Source organism: Chinchilla lanigera, unplaced genomic scaffold (genome assembly GCF_000276665.1).
Source record: "Chinchilla lanigera isolate Chin_1 unplaced genomic scaffold, ChiLan1.0 scaffold00051, whole genome shotgun sequence".
In the NCBI taxonomy this organism is placed as follows: domain Eukaryota; kingdom Metazoa; phylum Chordata; class Mammalia; order Rodentia; family Chinchillidae; genus Chinchilla; species Chinchilla lanigera.
Window position 1 is genome coordinate 4,518,834 of NW_004955452.1, and position 18,290 is coordinate 4,537,123.

The following is an 18,290-nucleotide window of genomic DNA, read 5'->3' on the forward strand; positions in this document are numbered from 1 at the left end:
TTCTTATTTTTAATTTTTTTTTTTAATCTTTTTGAGGCAGGGTCTCGTTATGCAGTTCAGGCTGGCCTTGAGCTCACTTTGTAGCCCAGGCTGGTCTTGAACTTGCAACTGTCCTCCTGCCTCAGCCTCCCTAGTGCTGGGATCACAGGCGTGTGCCAGCATGCCTGGCTTATAATGCTTTTTTTAGTTTAATGTTTACTGTTTTTTGAGACAGGGTCTTGCTGTTTTAGTTCAGGCTGGTCTTGAACTCACTGTGCAGGCCAGGCTGGCCTCGAACTTGTGGCAGTCCTCCTGCCTGAGCCTCACGATTGCTGAAATTACATAAGGTGTGCACCACCATGTGTGGCCAAAATTCTTATGTAATACAGGTTTTAAGCCTTTCTCACTCCATATATAATATTTTATCCACCTGGGTTGCTTTTTACTTATGCTATCTTTTATTTATTGAAGTAATTTTGATACTAGTCATTTTCCTTGTTAATTTTGGGTTTTGAAAATAGAAGAGAGCACCAGGATTTGTAATCTTTTTTAAAATTATTATTAACAATAGTGAGGTTTTACATTTATTAAAGGTAGGGAAGGAAGCAGGCCCTGCCAAGCAAATTTGGGCCAAGTAAAAGGAAAAGAAGTACAGCATGAGGGCAGATACTGGGAAGAGACACCATAACCCAAGACTTGGAGTTGAGTAACCCACCTTGTAGTTGAAAAGGACTGACTGTGAGAGTTAACCTCTCTTCTCCTTTGCTTTGAAGAAAAGTGGCTGGAGAAGTGACGGCATACACAGTCCCCATCATAGGTGGGGTTGCAGTAGTTGGGAACAGAATTGAAACCAGAAGCTGACTTTCCCAAGTCTTCTTCCCACCTCATTCTCAGCCATCTCTAATAAGCACCTTATTTAAATTTAGAATGTGAATGAAGGACTTGGTCTTTTAGTTGACAAAGGCTCTTCCTCGTCCTGCCATAGATTATGTACTCTGTGGAGATGTGCTTCTGTTAGCATACTATTACAGTTCTTCTACTTCGTGAAAAAAATACTGTCTTATTCATGCTTATATTTTAAAAGGTTTAGAACCACTCTGAGACATAAAGTATTATTGCCTTCTTAGAGTAAAAAATGATCTCATTTTGACCACTCTTTTGCCTGACAGGAAGCCTGCGGACCTGCAGAACTTGGCTCCGGGGACCCACCCACCATTTATAACTTTTAACAATGAAGTCAAAACGGATGTCAATAAGATTGAGGAATTTCTTGAAGAAGTCTTATGCCCTCCCAAGTGAGTATCAGATAAAATATGCTTGGAAACATTGCTACCGATTTGAAGCTTTAGCTTGTGTTTAGAGACCTTAAAATGACCAGGGCCTTATTTTAGGTTCTTTACAGTTAGTGCTAGTCATAACTGGTTTCCTGCTAGGCTAATAAGCTGTACTAAGCAAAGGGGCTGTCTAAGCTTTAAAGAACATGGTAAGAGCAGGTTTAGATCACATGAGATAGGTCAGAAAGATCTGCTTATTTGTGAGTGACTGGGCCCAAATTGAGAGAGTTCAGGAGGCAGAAGGGATGGGGAAAGACAGGCTTCCTAGCCAGAATGTCACAGCAGGCGTGTGGTCCATTGAGCTGTGGGATTTGCTCTTAACTTTAAAATTAAGATTTCTGAAGTACGGTCTCAAAAATTCAGTTCCCAGGGGCATTAGGTTTCGAATGAGTCAGTGGGTGCAGATTTATAGTGAGTGCTACCTCTTGTTGTTTTCCCGCTTAGCCTGCTGTGGGTGATCGAGATGCTCGAGCAACCCAGGCTGTTTCCCTGCCGTCAGTGGGAGACGTACTGCACACAGGGCTGGCTCAGTGTGTGGCATGCTAAGGGCTTGGCTGCTGTGCGGTGACTACCAAGTACTGGAAAAGTGACGAATGCAACTGAGAAGTGAATTTTTAATTTTATTTCATTGTGATTTCATTTATATTTGTATTCACATAGCTCGCTGGCACTAATGGCTGCCATAATGGACAGTGAAGATACAGAACAATTCCTTTATCACAGAAAGTCCTCTTGGACAACACTGCTTGAGCGATCTCATTCTAAGACTCCTGGTGGCCTGGCACCAGTCGCTGAACAAGTGGATTGCTTTCCTAGCATTCTAATGTATCAAGTGGAGGTGGAGTGCAGATGTCCTTCGGTTGCCCAGAATATTGATATGTGAACAAAGTACTGTAGAGCTTTGTTTCCTAAGGAAAAAGGTGCATTTAAAAAACACCGTGGAAAGCAGATGACGACATTCCTTAGAGTACTAATGATTAGAAAGCTGTCTAGTAGCTGCTAGCATAGTGGTTTGTTGGTTCGTAGAATATGCTAATGCATCTTTGAAGGTTCGTTAATACAGTATCCCTTTTTCTATTTAGGTACTTAAAGCTTTCACCAAAACACCCAGAGTCAAATACTGCCGGAATGGACATCTTTGCCAAATTCTCTGCTTATATCAAGAACTCAAGGCCAGAGGCTAATGAAGGTAAAAACCAAAATATTGAATTACTGTTAGTACAACACCCAAACAGTTAAAAACTATTATGATGACAGTGATTATAAATGATTACTTTGGAGTCATTCCTCCAGGTATTTTTATTTGTTTTTGGTTTTGGGATTTTGAGACAGGGTCTCACTGTGTAGTTCAGGCTGGCCTTGAACTCACTGTGTCACCTAGGCTGACCTCGAACTTGCAGTGATCCTCCTGCCTCAGCCTACCAGTGCTGGGATTACAGGTGTGTGCTACCATGCCTGGCTCCTCCATGTATTAAAACTGTCTTTTGGAGCTGATTAGAGATTTGATGATAAACTGGGGTAAGTCCTTATGTTGGTGTCATGTTTCTAGCTAGTGACCCAGCACTGTCATCTCTTGTGTGATAAGATGTTTAATGAGTAAAGCTGTTATATGTTTTTAAGAAGTTACCATGAATGGAGCTATGCAGGGAATTAGGAGAAAATGAACAATAATGGTTTGTGTGGTTGTGGTTTGAAATACATTTGACTTAGCCTGACCTAAACTGTTACTACATCTTTCGTTTATTGTTGGATACCAGCAAGCCTTAACCTGTGTGAGTGATTTTTTGGACTAATTATCCTTACAGAACAGTTTTTGGTTTCAGAAAATAATTAGACTCAACAGCCTTTCAAATTTGCATCATGTTTCAGTTTCAAGTTGTACATCCATGTGAGCATTGCTTAGGTACAGATGCCATTTTTTAATTTTTTAAAAGATACTTTATTTCATTTACTAAATTCATGCGGTGTGAAGGGAACGAACGTTTCCTTGAAAATAGTCTGTTCTAACGAGCCTGTCTTTGCACCATTCAGTGATTTCTCCTTTTCCTCTGGGGTTTTAAGGGTTGTTCTCTCTGGAGAAAACTGTGTAGAGAGAGTGGTAATGTTTTAAAGTTACAGCAGTAACCAGAAAAGCTAACTTCTACCTAAAAATAGTTTTAGACATTCAGTAGTTTGGGTGGGGCTGTACTTGTTCATAGCAACAAGTAAAAAAGAGTACACACCATGGGGAAAAAATATCAGAGCCAGTTAAGCAGGAAGAAATATTTTTTTAAAAAGTGAAATACTTGCTACATGTGGTAGTCCATGCCTATAATCTCAGCACGTGGGAGGCTGAGGCAGGAAGATCTTGACTTTAGGATCAGTCTAGGCTACATAACAGGACCCTCTTTCAAATTACCTGCTATCCCCAAAGTGAATGTGATTTCATTAAGTAGATTTCCAAGCTTAATGTGTTTTCTATTATCTTTAAAACTGCAGCACTTTATAATTGTATCGAATGTCAGAGTATTTTGCTGCTGTTTTCTGTAATGATATTCACTGCATGAAATGTTTTTCTACAGTGAAGGAAAAAAGGAAAAATTTCAGTGACCAAGCCTGGCTTACATCTATTTATAATGTGTTCCGGTAGCTCCCTTGGTTTGGAAGCAGTTTTCTTTAGTAATTAGTTTTTTTTTTCCTGGCTAATGTTTTTGTCTAAGCAATTTAGATTAAGCAAGCGGTGATGGTGGGATGACCCCCCCCCTCCCCCGCCGCCCCATAGCTTGGCCCCGTAGCAGTGCCTTCTCTGGTGCCTGCCCTCTTGCAGATGGGGCGCTCTTTTCATAAAATTGCCCGTTACATATAACAGAGCCTCTTGCTGCACTGTGCTTTCAGCTCTCTTCAAGTTAGGTTCGTATTCCTCTGCGGCTTTTGAGGGTGAGGGTGGTAGAAGTGTCTGCTCACACTTGGTGGAGGGGAGAGGGAGTAGAATGACTGCTTTTGCTGTAGTGGGTGAGAGTTGGGGAAGAAAAAGCGACTTCCTTAAGCATAACTGTGGATTCTATTTTCTTCTGTCAATTTGTTACAGCCTTAAGTAGCCACCTACGCTTACTGTCTTCAGAATGCTATTACCAGTAAGAACAAACAGCATAGTGGATTTCTCAGAGCTTAATTTAGAAGATGTTATCCTAAATTACCTATTGGTAAACAAGAATCCCAGTTGCCAAGCAACTCCCCCCTCCAGGTACCTGTCATGGCCATGAGACTTTAGAAAACTTTATTCAGATTACAGTAGAGCTGAATGGGTGTCCCTGATGTATGTTGCCTGCACACCTTTTCTCTGTTTAGTGTGATTAGATACCTTCAATAAACCTTGAATTAGTGACAGTAATCTGTCTCCTTATTCCCTCAAACACCTCACCCAAATACTGATAATTTACAGGGATGAGTTTGTAATTTTTACGTGGTAAATTAGAGCAGACAGACTTTGATTAGTTTTTATCAGCCTATTAAATAGTTAGAAGATCCAGTATACTTAGACATGGAGGGACACTGGGGATTAAACCCGGGGCTTCATGCATACTAGGCAAGCACTCCACCACTGCGCTACATCCCCAGCCCTATTTTGGACGAGTGTGAGACCTTTTAGGACCTAATTCTAAGGCATGGATTAGATGTCTTGATGTTACAGCTTTGGGGCAGTGAAAGTGAAATAAGGACCAGTGCTTAGACTGGGATGCAAGTAAGATTTAAAGATTAAAATAAAGGGAGGGCCAGGGATATAGCTCCATGGCATAAGCGCCTGCTTGGCAAGTGTGAGGTCTGGAGTTCAATTTCTGGTACCAAAAAAAAAGTACAATAAAGGGAAACTGATGAATGAACGATAGATAGAAAGAATACTTACTTATAATTCTCTTGGTATACCCTTTTAAGTATTAAAAGAAATTAATGGGCAGTTACTTTTATAGGGATAGATTAGGCATTACTTGTCCCAAATCCCCCCAATTTTTTTCAGTTCTGTGATTTCATTAACTTATGTAATTTACTAAGCTCCCAAATAGAACTAGTCTGTTGGCATTTGTATTATTCTGAAGAGAAATGATTTTACCATTTTTGCAGTCTGCCATTGTATATTCTTGAGGCTTATTTCATAATGTCCAAATTTGTGTGGTTTTTATTCTTTTTTTTTTGAGACAAGGTCTTGCTGTACAGCTCAGGCTGGCTTTAAACTTGCAGTGATCCTCCTGCCTTGGGCTCCAGAGTGCTGGGATTACAGGTGTGCAGCACCACCCCTGGGCTCAAATTCCTGTTTTTAAAAGGAAACTAATAATCTAAAAGTAACAATTAATTTCTTTTTATTCAAGTGCCCTGCCTCCCCTGCCCCCCTGCCCTGCCCCATCCTGGCTTTCTCTCAGGAAAGCGGGAGTGAAGATGGTTGTTCACAATTGTGACTGTGAAAATCACATTGTGTCCTTAGTCATCTTTAAGTACTCATTATCGGGGCTGGGGATGTAGCTCAGCGACACAAGTGCCTGCCTGGCAAGTGCAAGACCCCGCGTTCGATTTCTAGTACCGAAAAAAAACAAAGAATGTCTACCCCAAATATTCATTATCCCTCTTCATTTCCTGCTAGCCATTTTATGTGCAACCTAGCCTTTAAAATTTGTGGAAAGTTTCTCTTCATTATAAAACTAGCAGTAGCTGTGAAATTTGGTTTTACCCATGCTAAGTGCTCATAATTTTAAAATAATCTTTATTGTCTTCATTATTAATTGTACAACAGAAATGCTTATGGTTCTTTTACTGCTTTCTGCTTCCTGAATTTTACTCATTCAAGTCATGCAGATAAACATGCTTGTTGGAGAGATAAAATAGTATTAAAAATAAATTAATATAACTTCAGTGTCTTCTGTAATCATATTACATGACCTCTTCAACAACTTAGTTTGGCCAGGCATGGTGGTGCACGCCTGTAATCCCAGCACTCAGGAGGCTGAGGCAGGAGGACTGCTGTGAATTCGAGACCAGCCGGGGTACAAAGTGAGCTCAAGGCCAGCCTGAACTGCGTAGTGAGACCCTGTCGCAAAAAGACAAAAAAAATTTAGTGTGCACACTTTTTTCTGCATATTCTTTACAAACATTTTACATAAATGTGTTTATATATTCCCATGATGTAGGTGTCTTTCTCATTTATTATGTAGTTGAAATCCATGTTAAAATATAGATCTACTTCAGTTTTTGGAAATGCTTCTTACTTCACACTATGGATTATCATTTAATTATTTCCTTGATGAGAAACATATAGATTGTCTTGAGGTTTTACTGTGACAAAACAGTGCTGCCAGTAAATGTCCTTCAAGCTAAGTTCGGAATAGGTCAGAAGGTTTGTGCATTTTAATTTTACTCTATTTTGCCAAATTGTTCTCTCAAAATCTGAATTTATATGTCCTTCAAACCTGAAAGTATTGATTGCCTCTGCTTCTGATGATCCTGGTATTTGTATATGGGGGATAGGTAGGTAACCATTTAAATTTTGCTGTATTATGTAGGCAAAAAAGGGTGTTTTGATTTTCATAATTAATTTAAAAATACATGGTTTCTGTTGCACTTAATTTTTTTGAGTGCATTTGAAACAGCTTTTTAGGGATACAAGCATTACAACAACCAAGTATACTGGAAAATAATAGTGCTATTTATTAGCAAGACACAAGGAGCTACTTTCTCAGGACCTGCTGCTGCCTTCTAGTGGTTAATCTTGACATTTTCTTTATTTTAAGCAGCTTCAAATTCCTTTGTGATAGTGTTGAAAACTTCATTATGTTTGTTAAATTGTGCTATTTTTGTACCTCTTGGTACCTGTTTTGGTTTGTTTTGTTGGCCATATGTTGTACTGATAGATAAAAATTGTGTCAAACTAATTTATTCTTTGTTTTCAACAATCTTGAAATTTTATTCTTTTTCTTTTTTCCTTTTAAGTACAACCATGAGAAGTTTTTCATTATGTACTGGACTCTTTATTACCCATTTCTCAGGTTGCATTCTCTTGTTAATTTGTAGATTTTACTTTTTAGCTAACTCTATGCATTATCTTTAGCTTACATGCAATTAATACAAGGTTAAATATATTGTTTTATATTCTCGATTATTATTAGTTTATTTTGAGACAGGATCTCTCTGTAGTTTAGGCTGGCCTTGAACTGACTATGTAGCCTAGGCTGGCCTCAAACTCAACATGATCCTCCTGGCTCAGCTTCCTGAGGGCCGGGATTATAGATGTGCACCACCACACCTGGCAATTTTTAATTTTTCAGTGTCTTGATTCCCTGTCACTTCTCCCATTGCAATTGAGTTGTCTTAGTGCTTCAACTTTATTTGCTAGGCTCCAGTGCCCTCTGCTGTTTGTTTCTCCTGAAAAGTAAGTTGGCATGATCTTGGCTGTGGCTACGGTGACCTTGTGTTAGTGAAAAATGTATATAGCTCTATGATCCTGTTACCCATCACTTGAGTTAACACATTAAATTTGGTATCTGCTCAAGTAAAAATGACTGCCAACTCTTCACATTTTAAGTTTTTTTGATGTTCTTTATAGTGACATTCATTCCTGGATTTTGGCAAAAATATAGTAGTAGTCAAGTACAACTATCTTTACTTATTTGACTTCACTCATTCATTCATTCATTCATTATGCTGGGTATTGAACCCAGGCCCTCGCTTGCTAGGTTAGTGCTCTACTATAGAGCCGTACCTCAGGTATAGCATTTTTAAAATGTATATAGAAAATTCAAAAGACTCTATAAACTCCAGCTCGGTGTGGCAGTGTGCTCCTGCAATCCCAGTGCTCAGGAGGCTAAAGCAGGAGGATCACTGTGAGTATGAGGCCAGCTTCGGCTACATAGTGAGCCCCTGTCTCAATAACCCCCACTCCCCAAATTCTACAAACTATCAGAGTAAAAAATTCTCTGGATGTGCGGCCATTAGGAAAATCAGTTGTGCTGGTTGTGGTGGTGGTGCACACCTGCAATCCTACAAGTTGGACAACTTAAGTTTAGCAAGACTCTGCCTGAGTTTCCCAAAGCCTGGGAGACTTTGAGTGTACTGTGGGTGCTGAGCTGAGGTGGGGAGGGTGTGGTCTTGGTACATCTTGCATGTTTCAAGGGTTTGTCATCTCTTTCCCACTCTCTGTTCATTTGAAGAATGGAAAACCTCTGGGAATCACCCTGCTTTAGTCCATAGGACTAATAGTTCAGTCTCTCGGGGTGATGAGACAGAGGAGCAGCTTCGATCCCGGAAGCTCCAATGCATTTCCAGAGGGCAGGCTGTTCCAGATGATCCTGGCAGGCAGCTGCCTGGACAGGATGGGTCTTGGGCCCTGGCTCAGGCTGGTGGGCGGTAACAGGAGTGGGGGCAGATCTGAGACTGCTCCTGGGGGGTTGTCATGAGGGCAGCCTGGAGCAAAGGCCCCGGGGACCCTCATGGGCTGTGACTAGATAGAAAAATAATAGTTCCTTTTTTTTTTTTGGAGACTTGCTATGTAGTTCAGGCTAGCTTTAAACTTACGGTGTGTCCCAGGCTGGCCTCAAACTTGCTGCAATCCTTCTGCCTCAGCCTCCTGAATGCTGGGATTACAAATGTGCACTACCACGCCAGGCTGTTGGTACTTTGAAAAGCTTAAATCAGCATTGCCTTTCAGGTTAAAGGTGTCCTCACCTCTGCCTTAAACTTCCCTGTCAGTATAAAGGAAGTGAACCACCCATCCTGAGCCAGTTGTTAGGTGTGAACGCATAGATAGTATTTTAATTTTTATGCAATCTGATGAGTAGATGAGCTCATATTTAAAATGCTTTTTTTTTGTGTGTGGGGGACTGAACCCAAGATTAAAAATTCTTAAAGGCATGTTTATTGTAATAAATTATTAGTGTTAATACTACTGTTTTCGATAAAGATTGGCTTGTGTTGCAAAAAAAAAATTGGCAAGACTGGCAAAAACTAAACAGATACAATTAATTATATTTTTATGTAATAGAGGAATCCCATGATGCAGAACGTTACAGGAGTCTGCCTTGTGTCAAAAAGACTGACTAGGATTTGAGGGTTTTTCTAACTCAATCCCAAGCTGTCCTCTCTGCAGGCTCCTCCTCCTCTCCCACCCGCTAGGTGGTGTTCTTAGGCCTTGCCCTAGGCCCTCTGCCTGTCCCCGTCAAAGCTTCTATGTTTGTTATGTTCTTAGAACTTCCTCAGGTTAGCTCTAGCCCAGCCTGTCCAGACTCTGACACCTAGCTGTCCAGCAGGTATCTGTACGCCAGTGTCTTACAGGCACCTCAGATGCGCTGAACACATCTGTGCCCCTTCTCCACATTCACTTGGCTCCGGAACCCTGTCGACTTTTATCTAAGTACCCCTGCAGTCCATTCATTTATTTTTTGTGCCCGTACACCCTGACATAGCCACATCTCCCATCAGCTGTCTGAACTCCAGGGAAAGGGCCAAGGCATGAGTGGGCTGGAGCAGTCTGGAAGAAGAGCTTTTAGGCCAGGGCCTCTTCATGTTACTGTTGAAGTATCTGATGGGTGGCCTTAAGGCTTTGCCTTTTGCCTTTAAGGATTCAGCTTTATTCAAACTTGTCGCTGTGTGGGTTATCACAGACAAGGTTGTGATATTTAACTTTTTTTGCAAAGTACTGTTATTGGGGCACATTCATCTATACTGGGGGAGAGAATTGAGAAAGGATAAGCAGGGATAATTTCCCCCTTGTTATGTCATACTCCTTTCTATCGATATTCCTACCACTTTTCTGCTAATAGTCATTGCCCGCGGTGTTCCTGATACAGAGTGGTAGCTCACAGTTCTCCTTGAAACTTCACAGTCGTAGCATCTTAATTGTCTTGGCTGTTACGGGGGCTCCCAATTCAGTGATGGTGAGAATTGAGCTCTCCAACTTGACCTTTGTGCTTTTTCATATTCTTGGCTTCTTATGTAATAAAAGACAGTGCACACATCCCAAATAGTAGTGTTTCTTAATACATTTCTTAGTGATCAATCCAAAGATTTCTGGTGGAACAGGACTTAAAATTGAAGACTGTAATCTCTGTCTCGTCGAGAATTTCTTCCCTGGATGTGTTAATACAGTTGCCCTTTCTCTGCTCTTTTGTCCAGTTTAAACATCAACTGTGTTGGACCATGTGTTCCAATGCATTTAGTGATTGACAAGATTTGACAGACGCCATGAACTGCAGCTGGCAGGCTTGTTAATATTTACTTGAAGAACCATGAGCCAGAGACCTTGGCCTTCTGGTTCTGTGGAGCCAAGTGTCAGAATAAGCACGTGACACAAACTTTTTTGGTTTTGTTTTGTTCTTTTGTTTTTGTTTGTTTTTTTTTTTTGTTGTTGTTTTTTTTGAGACAAGGTCTTGCCATGTAGTTGAAGTTGGCCTTGAACTCACTTTGTAACTCAGGCTGATCTTGAACATGTGGCAGTCCTTCTGCCTTAGCCTCCTGAGTGCTGGGATTGCAGTCGTGTGCCACCATGTCTGGCAATACACAGGTTTTGTCTGGAAGAGTAAAGCTTCTGCTTTAGGACTTGTGTAGTTTTTTTTTTTTTCTTACTGTATTTCCATCTATTTTTTTTTTTTCAGCCCTGGAGAGGGGTCTTTTGAAAACATTGCAGAAACTGGATGAGTATTTGAATTCTCCCTTACCTGATGAAATTGATGAGAACAGTATGGAGGACATCAAATTTTCTACACGTAAATTTCTGGATGGCAATGAAATGACGTTAGCTGATTGCAACCTGCTACCCAAGCTGCACATTGTCAAGGTAGGCCTTTTGGAGGTGGTGGCCACTGCCATTAGACCTAATGTTATGTTTACTGAGATAGTGTTCCCTGTGTGCTTAAAACTTCTCCGACCTTCTTCTACTAGGAACTCCCCAGTTAGTGTAGCATAATGCTGTTTAGGCACAGTCGGACACCCTAGAGTTAATTAAATGAAAATTATGTCTTAAAATGAGGCATATGAAACAGGAGAATATTGTTATTTACTTTTCTTTTTTCTGACTGAATTAAATGACGTAATAGATAACTGGAGTTGCTACTCTGACTTACATTGTCAGATTCTGTTCTATGATCACCTGACCTTTTCTATTTAAGGCAAAAATGTTGAGCATTTATTATGGGAGACACCTTGTTAGGTAGAACAGTAGTAACAACTAGCTGTTCAGTAAAGGTCTAAGAGAAAGAAAATAGGTCTAAAATCGTGTGCATTTTAAAAGCATTTATGCAGTGATTACGTCTGAAGCTGTTTCTCTGTACATCTGAAGCAGTCACTATCACATTTCCGAGTCTGGTTCTAATCATTACTTAGAAGAGTTAAAATGGTGGTGACGGACTTCTTTTAGAAGTGGTCTTAAAGACTCACAGAATAATTTGCTCTAACTTTTGAATTCTGTATTTCAGGTGGTTGCCAAAAAATATCGCAACTTCGATATTCCAAAAGGAATGACTGGCATCTGGAGATACTTAACTAATGCTTATAGTAGGGATGAGTTCACCAATACCTGTCCCAGTGATAAGGAGGTCGAAATAGCATACAGTGATGTCGCCAAAAGACTTACCAAGTAAAACAGCACTTACAGGAGAGACATCTTCAAATCTTCTTCCCTTAAGAGTACGCTTTTCCTAACAGACTGCTCCTCTTCCTATGAAGTAGAAATGTATTTTGCATGACCCTGCAGTTATTCAAGGTTAGGGTCAAGGATAGACAAGGTATCGTAGTTAATATATACACTCCTAAGCAGTATTATTTTAAAATCCTTTCCCCTGCCTACCTCCCTGTCCGTAGCCTTCTCTCCCCAGCTTGGAGACACTCCATCACAAGCCCTTCATGTGCAGCGCCGTTTGCCCTCCCGAGAACCTTCGCCGTTGTGTCCATGCACTGTGTATAGATGGCAAAACTTTTGAGGTGCAATGTTTATGTTTAACCCTTAAAATAGTAGCCATGACATCAGCAGCCCCAAACGGGTGCACAGTGCATGGTAAAAGGAATATTCACGGTTTTTCTTTTCAATTTTGTTGTATGTCATAAGAGCACATGAAAGGGCTGCTGCTGTATCAGAGACACTGCTTCAGTTTAGTCTCTCCTGGGTATGAGCTAAAGGATGTCACCACCAGAGAAGAGGGCCTGCTGCAGAAAGTCACTACAGATTGTTACTTTCTTTGTAGGTGGATTTTTAAATTTTGCCTAAAGTCATTTTCCTTCATATGAATTGTAACATCTGACACCGTGTGGAAGCTAAAAGCTTAGAGGCAGGGATGGTATTGTCAGGATCTCAAGCATCTGACCCTTACAGGAGAACCCACGGGCACGGGGCCTCTGTCTGCATGTGTCGTTCGTTATGTATTTTGCCCAGTGCCATTCATTTGGAACATTATTGCCTTCTTTGTTTTAAAAACTCCCTTTTAAGCAGCAGTAGACCTTGCTGTTTGTAAATCTTTTGAGCAACACTACATAAATTGGTATTTAGTTGATTTAGTTATAGCAGTATGGTGATTAGCAATATAAAAATTAATTCTTACAGGAATTAACCTAAGGAATGTAGGATGGGTTTGTCACAGTATGCAGTGAATTTTGTTTCCGAAGCATATTTAATGTAGATAATCTACAGAATGCATTATCCACCCTATATTAAAAATGATAAAACACTCTTTCCACTTCCATTGACTGTTAGACTTTGCATAGAGGATTGTTCACTGCTTTTGGATTAAATTGTAGCTGTTTTGTCTCATCTCATCACTGTTATCCTTGAGTTAAATTTTTCTGCAACTACACCGAGGAATAGTATTCTGTGTTTTTTTGTTTTTGTTTTCTTTTTTAATTAAAGTCCTAAATTAGGAATTATTTATGCTCTAACAAAGAATGAACTTGGTAAAAGGAGAACAGAAGTTTGCTTTGTATTATTTTTTCCTTTCTGCTGCTGCTTCTTCAACAAAATGGGCTTTGTAAGTGCAGTACTACTCCAAAGACTGGCTGTGACTGTGATACATTTTTGGTAATTTTTATACCTAACTTGTCTAAGAAGTGCTATTTCTTACAGGCTTTTGAAAAGTACATTGCTTTCAGATGGCATTGTTTCCCCCTTTTGGTATGCTGACATTTTTAGTAAGCACTGATTTGATGGAGGCAGCCCGACTTTTATAAGCATGCTACATTTTTACATCTGTCAGTAACTAGCTTCCTATGGAAAGAGAAGAAAAGCTCCATATTGTATCCATTTGGCTTAGGGAGATCCCTTTGCCTTACCTTTCTTACTACTACTTACTGCTGATAGAAGTTTGAGCACCACTGTAATTAAATATTGTAATTACATATTGGGTGTAATTAAATATTGGGTGAAGATTTTTCTGGTTCTAGAAAATAACATCAAGAAGTTGCATTGTGGTAGCTTCAGTGGGTGAAAGTGGCCAGCTGCATCAGTCATAGGCAAGCAGCAGCGGCAGCAGCAGCAGCAGCAGCAGCAGCATCTGCTTTTTAAATAGCAGCACCTTGATCTCCAGGTGATACTGAGCCTGACCTTGCAGCTTTAAGCATGAGAAGGATTTGACAGGGGTGGGTGTGGACGAAGCGGTGCAGAGTGGAGGCTCCTGGTGGAAAGAGCTCCATTCCTCAAAGCAGAGTGCTGAAAAGCATTTGGAAACTCAATTGTGAAATAATTTCACTTTGCATATTTATTTTCTTTTTATTATTTTTATCTGTCCAGTGATTACCCTCGGGTGTCTTCCTGGCTGTCCGAGGAAGGCAAGTCCATGATTTTAGCAAAAGCAGAACTGTTTTTCCTCCGCAGGAAGATAGGTTTTATTTCTCTGTCAAGGAAGTTAGTCAAAGAAAATTGAGAATGCTAGGGATATAGCGCAGTGGCACAGTGCCTGCCTGGCAACTGCAAGATCCTGAGTTCGATTTTCGGTACCGCCCCCCCCCTCAAAAAAAGACTGTGTCTTTTAAGTATAAGAAAATTGAGAAGGGTAAATGGACAAAACCTAGTAAAAAGGAAGATCTTGCACTTCATATGTTTGTAGAAAGATGATGGCTTAACATCCTGAGAGATTTGGGCTGTAAAGTTTCCATGGCAACTCATGTAGTGCATGGATGTGTTGACATGTGGAAATCATCTAATTTTATTTCTACAACTAATGAATCATTTCCCTCTTCATTTAATCAACTTTTGTTACATGTCAGTGAGGAGATTGGAGCATGAGTGGAAAGTCTCACTATTTTCCGAAGATGCTGAAAAAATTTCTCATTAAACAGTTGAGAAGATCTCTTCCAGTCAATATTATCAACTTCCCTTTGGTTTAGATGCAGATGTTCAGAAAGATGTCAAATAAAATATTATTTCTGAGTAACTTTGGCTTCACAACTTTAAACGTTAGAGTAATGTGTATACAATTAAAAAGACTTGGGATATTTAGTCCTACAAGTGGATCAACTCTAGAATTTAGGCATTTTTTTTGCTTTTGTGGAGTTTTGAATATCTCCAAAATTGCATGTAGATAGCTTTTAATTCTGTGCATTTAGAAATCCCATTTAGGAAATATCTATAGTGAAAATGAAAGGAAATACAAATTATTTTTTCATGAACATTTTGATACACATTTCATCAAGTTAATTGATTCACCAATTTCTTACACTGGTTATAATCAATATTTAATTCAAAGAGAGGGAAGCATTCATTTTATTTGTAGGCTCTTAAAAGTTCTATCCTTTACAGATTATCATGGTTGGGGCAACCAAAATTACATTTCTGTCATGGACAAAAAATTCAACTCCTAAGCCATAATGTTGAACAGAATTGGAGTATTTTCTTTAGAATTACATGAATAGGCAAATGAAAGCTTATCATAGAATGCTTGTATTTTCTTTTCTCTCTCTGGAACATCAATACCAGTATATTGCTGGCAGCTATTATGTTAAAAATAAAGTATATTTTCACTACCATAAAGGCTTCTCTCTTTTTTTCTCCCTCGTGAAAATAAGTATCAATTTGGGTAAAAATATTTTGAGACTACTTTTTGCATGGGATTCAGCACATTTAATAGAGGTTAAAGGCAAATAAATAGTTGCAGAGAATAATTGGGTAAAATGAAGCTCACTCGTAGCAAAATATGACCAATACTTTTTTAGAGACTTCCTCCAAGAACTACAGCAAATGTCATATAAAAGCATGAAATAGAAGCCGTCTCATAAAGGCTGGAGTAAAAGTTGTTCACCACCACAGGTACTGTCCAGCTACTTTTCAGTTACTTTATTTAGAGACGTCCTATCCAATATAGTGAGACAGTAAAAGGAATAATGAATAGGAAAGAAATGACAAAATGATTACTTTCTACAGGTGTGTGTGTGTGTGTGTGTGTGTGTGTGTAATATAACCTACACATTCTTAGAAACATTAAGAATTAAACTAGAGGGGCTGGGGATTTAGCTCAGCGGCAAAAGCACCTGCCTGGCATGTGCAAGGTCATGAGTTCGGTTCCCGGTACCGGAGAAAAACAAAAACCCAAAAAAAAAAAAAAAGAAACTAGATTTCTAGATACCTTGTTGAGAAACAAATGTTAGTATAGTTACTGTATATAGCAGCGACATTGAAAGTTAAAAAAATTGGTAACATTGATTCTTCTGAAAGAAACTTGGGCAGCAAGGGAAAGTAAGTGGGAAGTTGTCAGTGTGTGCCTTTTGGAGCTTTAGAAATGTGTGAGTATGTTACCTATTCTGAAACAAAGTGCTCTAAAAGGTTTAAAAGATCCTAAAGTGTAGAATATTTAGGATCAAATCTGACAATGTATAGTTTGTTTATGTAGAAAACAAAGTATTGAAAGACCTTGTAGAAATCTGCTCAAGAGATAGGTATACTACATTCATGGAGAACTCTCAAAAGCATAAACATTTCAGTTGTCTGAACTCAAAAAATTCAGTGTAGACTGTGTGCTTTCTATGACTGTGACAAACTACCTGAGGTTGCCGAGATTTGAGCCAGTGGCTGTTTGTGCTCTTTCTTTGGGCCTGTGACAGCCTTCAGGTGATACTGAGCATCCTGGAGGGAACATGTGGCCGGTGATACCTGCTCATCTGGCTGGGAAGCAGAAAGCGAGGCAGGGACTGAGGGGTCCCAATACCCCCTTCAAGGGTGCACCCCCAGCACCCTAACTTTCTCCTTCTAGGCTGCACCTCCTAAAAGTTTCTATCCCTTTCCAATAGTGCCACAGGCTGGCAACCAAATCTTTAACACGCGGACCTTGGGGAGACTTTGCAAGTCCAAACTAATGGTTTTCCATTAAATCTCCATGATGAATGGTTTCAGAAATCCATACAGAAAGGTTGTGCCCCAGATAGCCAAAGTCTATCTAGGAGTAGGTTAAGAGAGAGAACTGACACTATATCAAGACACTGAAAACTGAATAGTTGATGGAGAGGCTATGTTAGGTCACAAGAACCTAATACTCCTACAACACCAGACAAAACTCAAAACACCAAAATAACACAAAACACTAGAACAGCGTGCAAGCAACAGAGGCTACATGGATTGGAATCTCAAAGGGGGAAGCCCTCTTGATGCTTTTCTCCCGCTCACCTTCGTTGAGTTCGGCCCATGTAGAGGGGCTCAGAAGAGGAAAGGAAATCTCAAGGCTCTTGGCCATAAAGGCACTGGGAAGCTGAGACGCCCCACATGTATGACCGGCTGTCTTACAGGACATCAGCTGGACTTTACAGTTGTGCATGGCATGCTGGAAAGTAAGCATAGGGCTTCTAAAGTGCAGGGTAAACACTCGATAACGTCATAATGACTTTTTATTAAAGGGGAGCGAACACGCAGCACTTCAGTGATCGCCTGGTCCTGGGAGTTAAGAGTGGGAACTGACTTTCAAAAGGCAAGAGGGATCTTTTGGAACAGTAGGATTGTTCTAAAAATGGATTGTAGGTAAGGGTCCAGCATCCAGAATATTTGACAAATTCTTACACCTCAATAGAAGGTGTAAGAACACTCCAAAGAAGATGTACAAATGCCCAGTAAATATGCTGGATTTTGTCCATTGAACAGAATACTTGGAGCTGGGTGTTTTACAAAGATGTTTGTTTAGCACACAGCCTTGGAGGGTCAAGGGCATGGCACTCCCGTGGGTTTGGCTCTGGGGAGGTCCTTGTGGCAGATCGGGTCACTGTGGCAGGACAGCTTGTGGAAGACCTCACATAGTGACACAGAAGGGGCCCATCTAATTTCCATAACAACCTTCGCCAGGGGCCCGGGAGAACTGCATTAGTTCCTCCCAAGGGTAGCACCCGCTGTGATTGAATGCCTGCCTCCCAGCCCCCATCCTCTAGGTTTCACTGCCTCCCCACATTGCCATACCCAGGACCACACTTTGAACACAGGAACTCTTGGAGGACACCCTTGAACCGTATCCGCACCATAGTACATACGAAAAGATCTCGCGCTGGTCTTCAAGGAAGTGTAACTCAAAAGCACAATGAGATACCACTTCACCCCACCAGAATGGCAGTGCTTTTTTCTTCTTTTTTGACCGTGCTGAGAATTGAAACACAGGCCTCACTAGGATGATTGTAATCAAGAAGATGGGCAATAAAATGCTGGCAAGATGTGGAGAAATTAGAACCCTCACACATTGCTGACCATGATGTACAGCAAAACTTGGCTGTTTCTCCAGCACTTACATTGTGGAGCCATCATAGGAACCAGCAGGCTCACTCCCAGGTTTATACACAGGAGTGTTGAGACGTATTTTATACCTGGGCGCTCACAACAGCATTCCTTGCAATAGCCACATAATAGAAACGACCCAAATAGGTCTGATGGTGGATACAAAAGCAGCATATCCATGTAGTAAATACTGTCCAACCATAAAGTGTATCAGCTGCTGATAAATGCTACAACGTGAATGCCCAGAAAATTCTCAGAAGCCAGGCATAAGGGGTCACATACTCTGATTCCATTTA

The 18,290-nt window shown here is 40.4% G+C and overlaps 1 protein-coding gene across 1 annotated transcript in view; it reads left to right on the forward strand.

The window, feature by feature from the left end:
- Clic4 (chloride intracellular channel 4) overlaps window positions 1–15,282 on the forward strand; it is a 54,333-nt gene extending 39,051 nt beyond the window's left edge. The window contains exons 3-6 of the mRNA XM_005394817.2: window positions 1,149–1,274; window positions 2,396–2,502; window positions 10,925–11,106; window positions 11,744–15,282. Coding sequence (XP_005394874.1) covers window positions 1,149–1,274; window positions 2,396–2,502; window positions 10,925–11,106; window positions 11,744–11,908 — 580 coding nt within the window. The 3' untranslated portion in view covers window positions 11,909–15,282. The remainder of the gene's footprint in view (window positions 1–1,148; window positions 1,275–2,395; window positions 2,503–10,924; window positions 11,107–11,743) is intronic.
- Window positions 15,283–18,290: the final 3,008 nt, after the last annotated feature.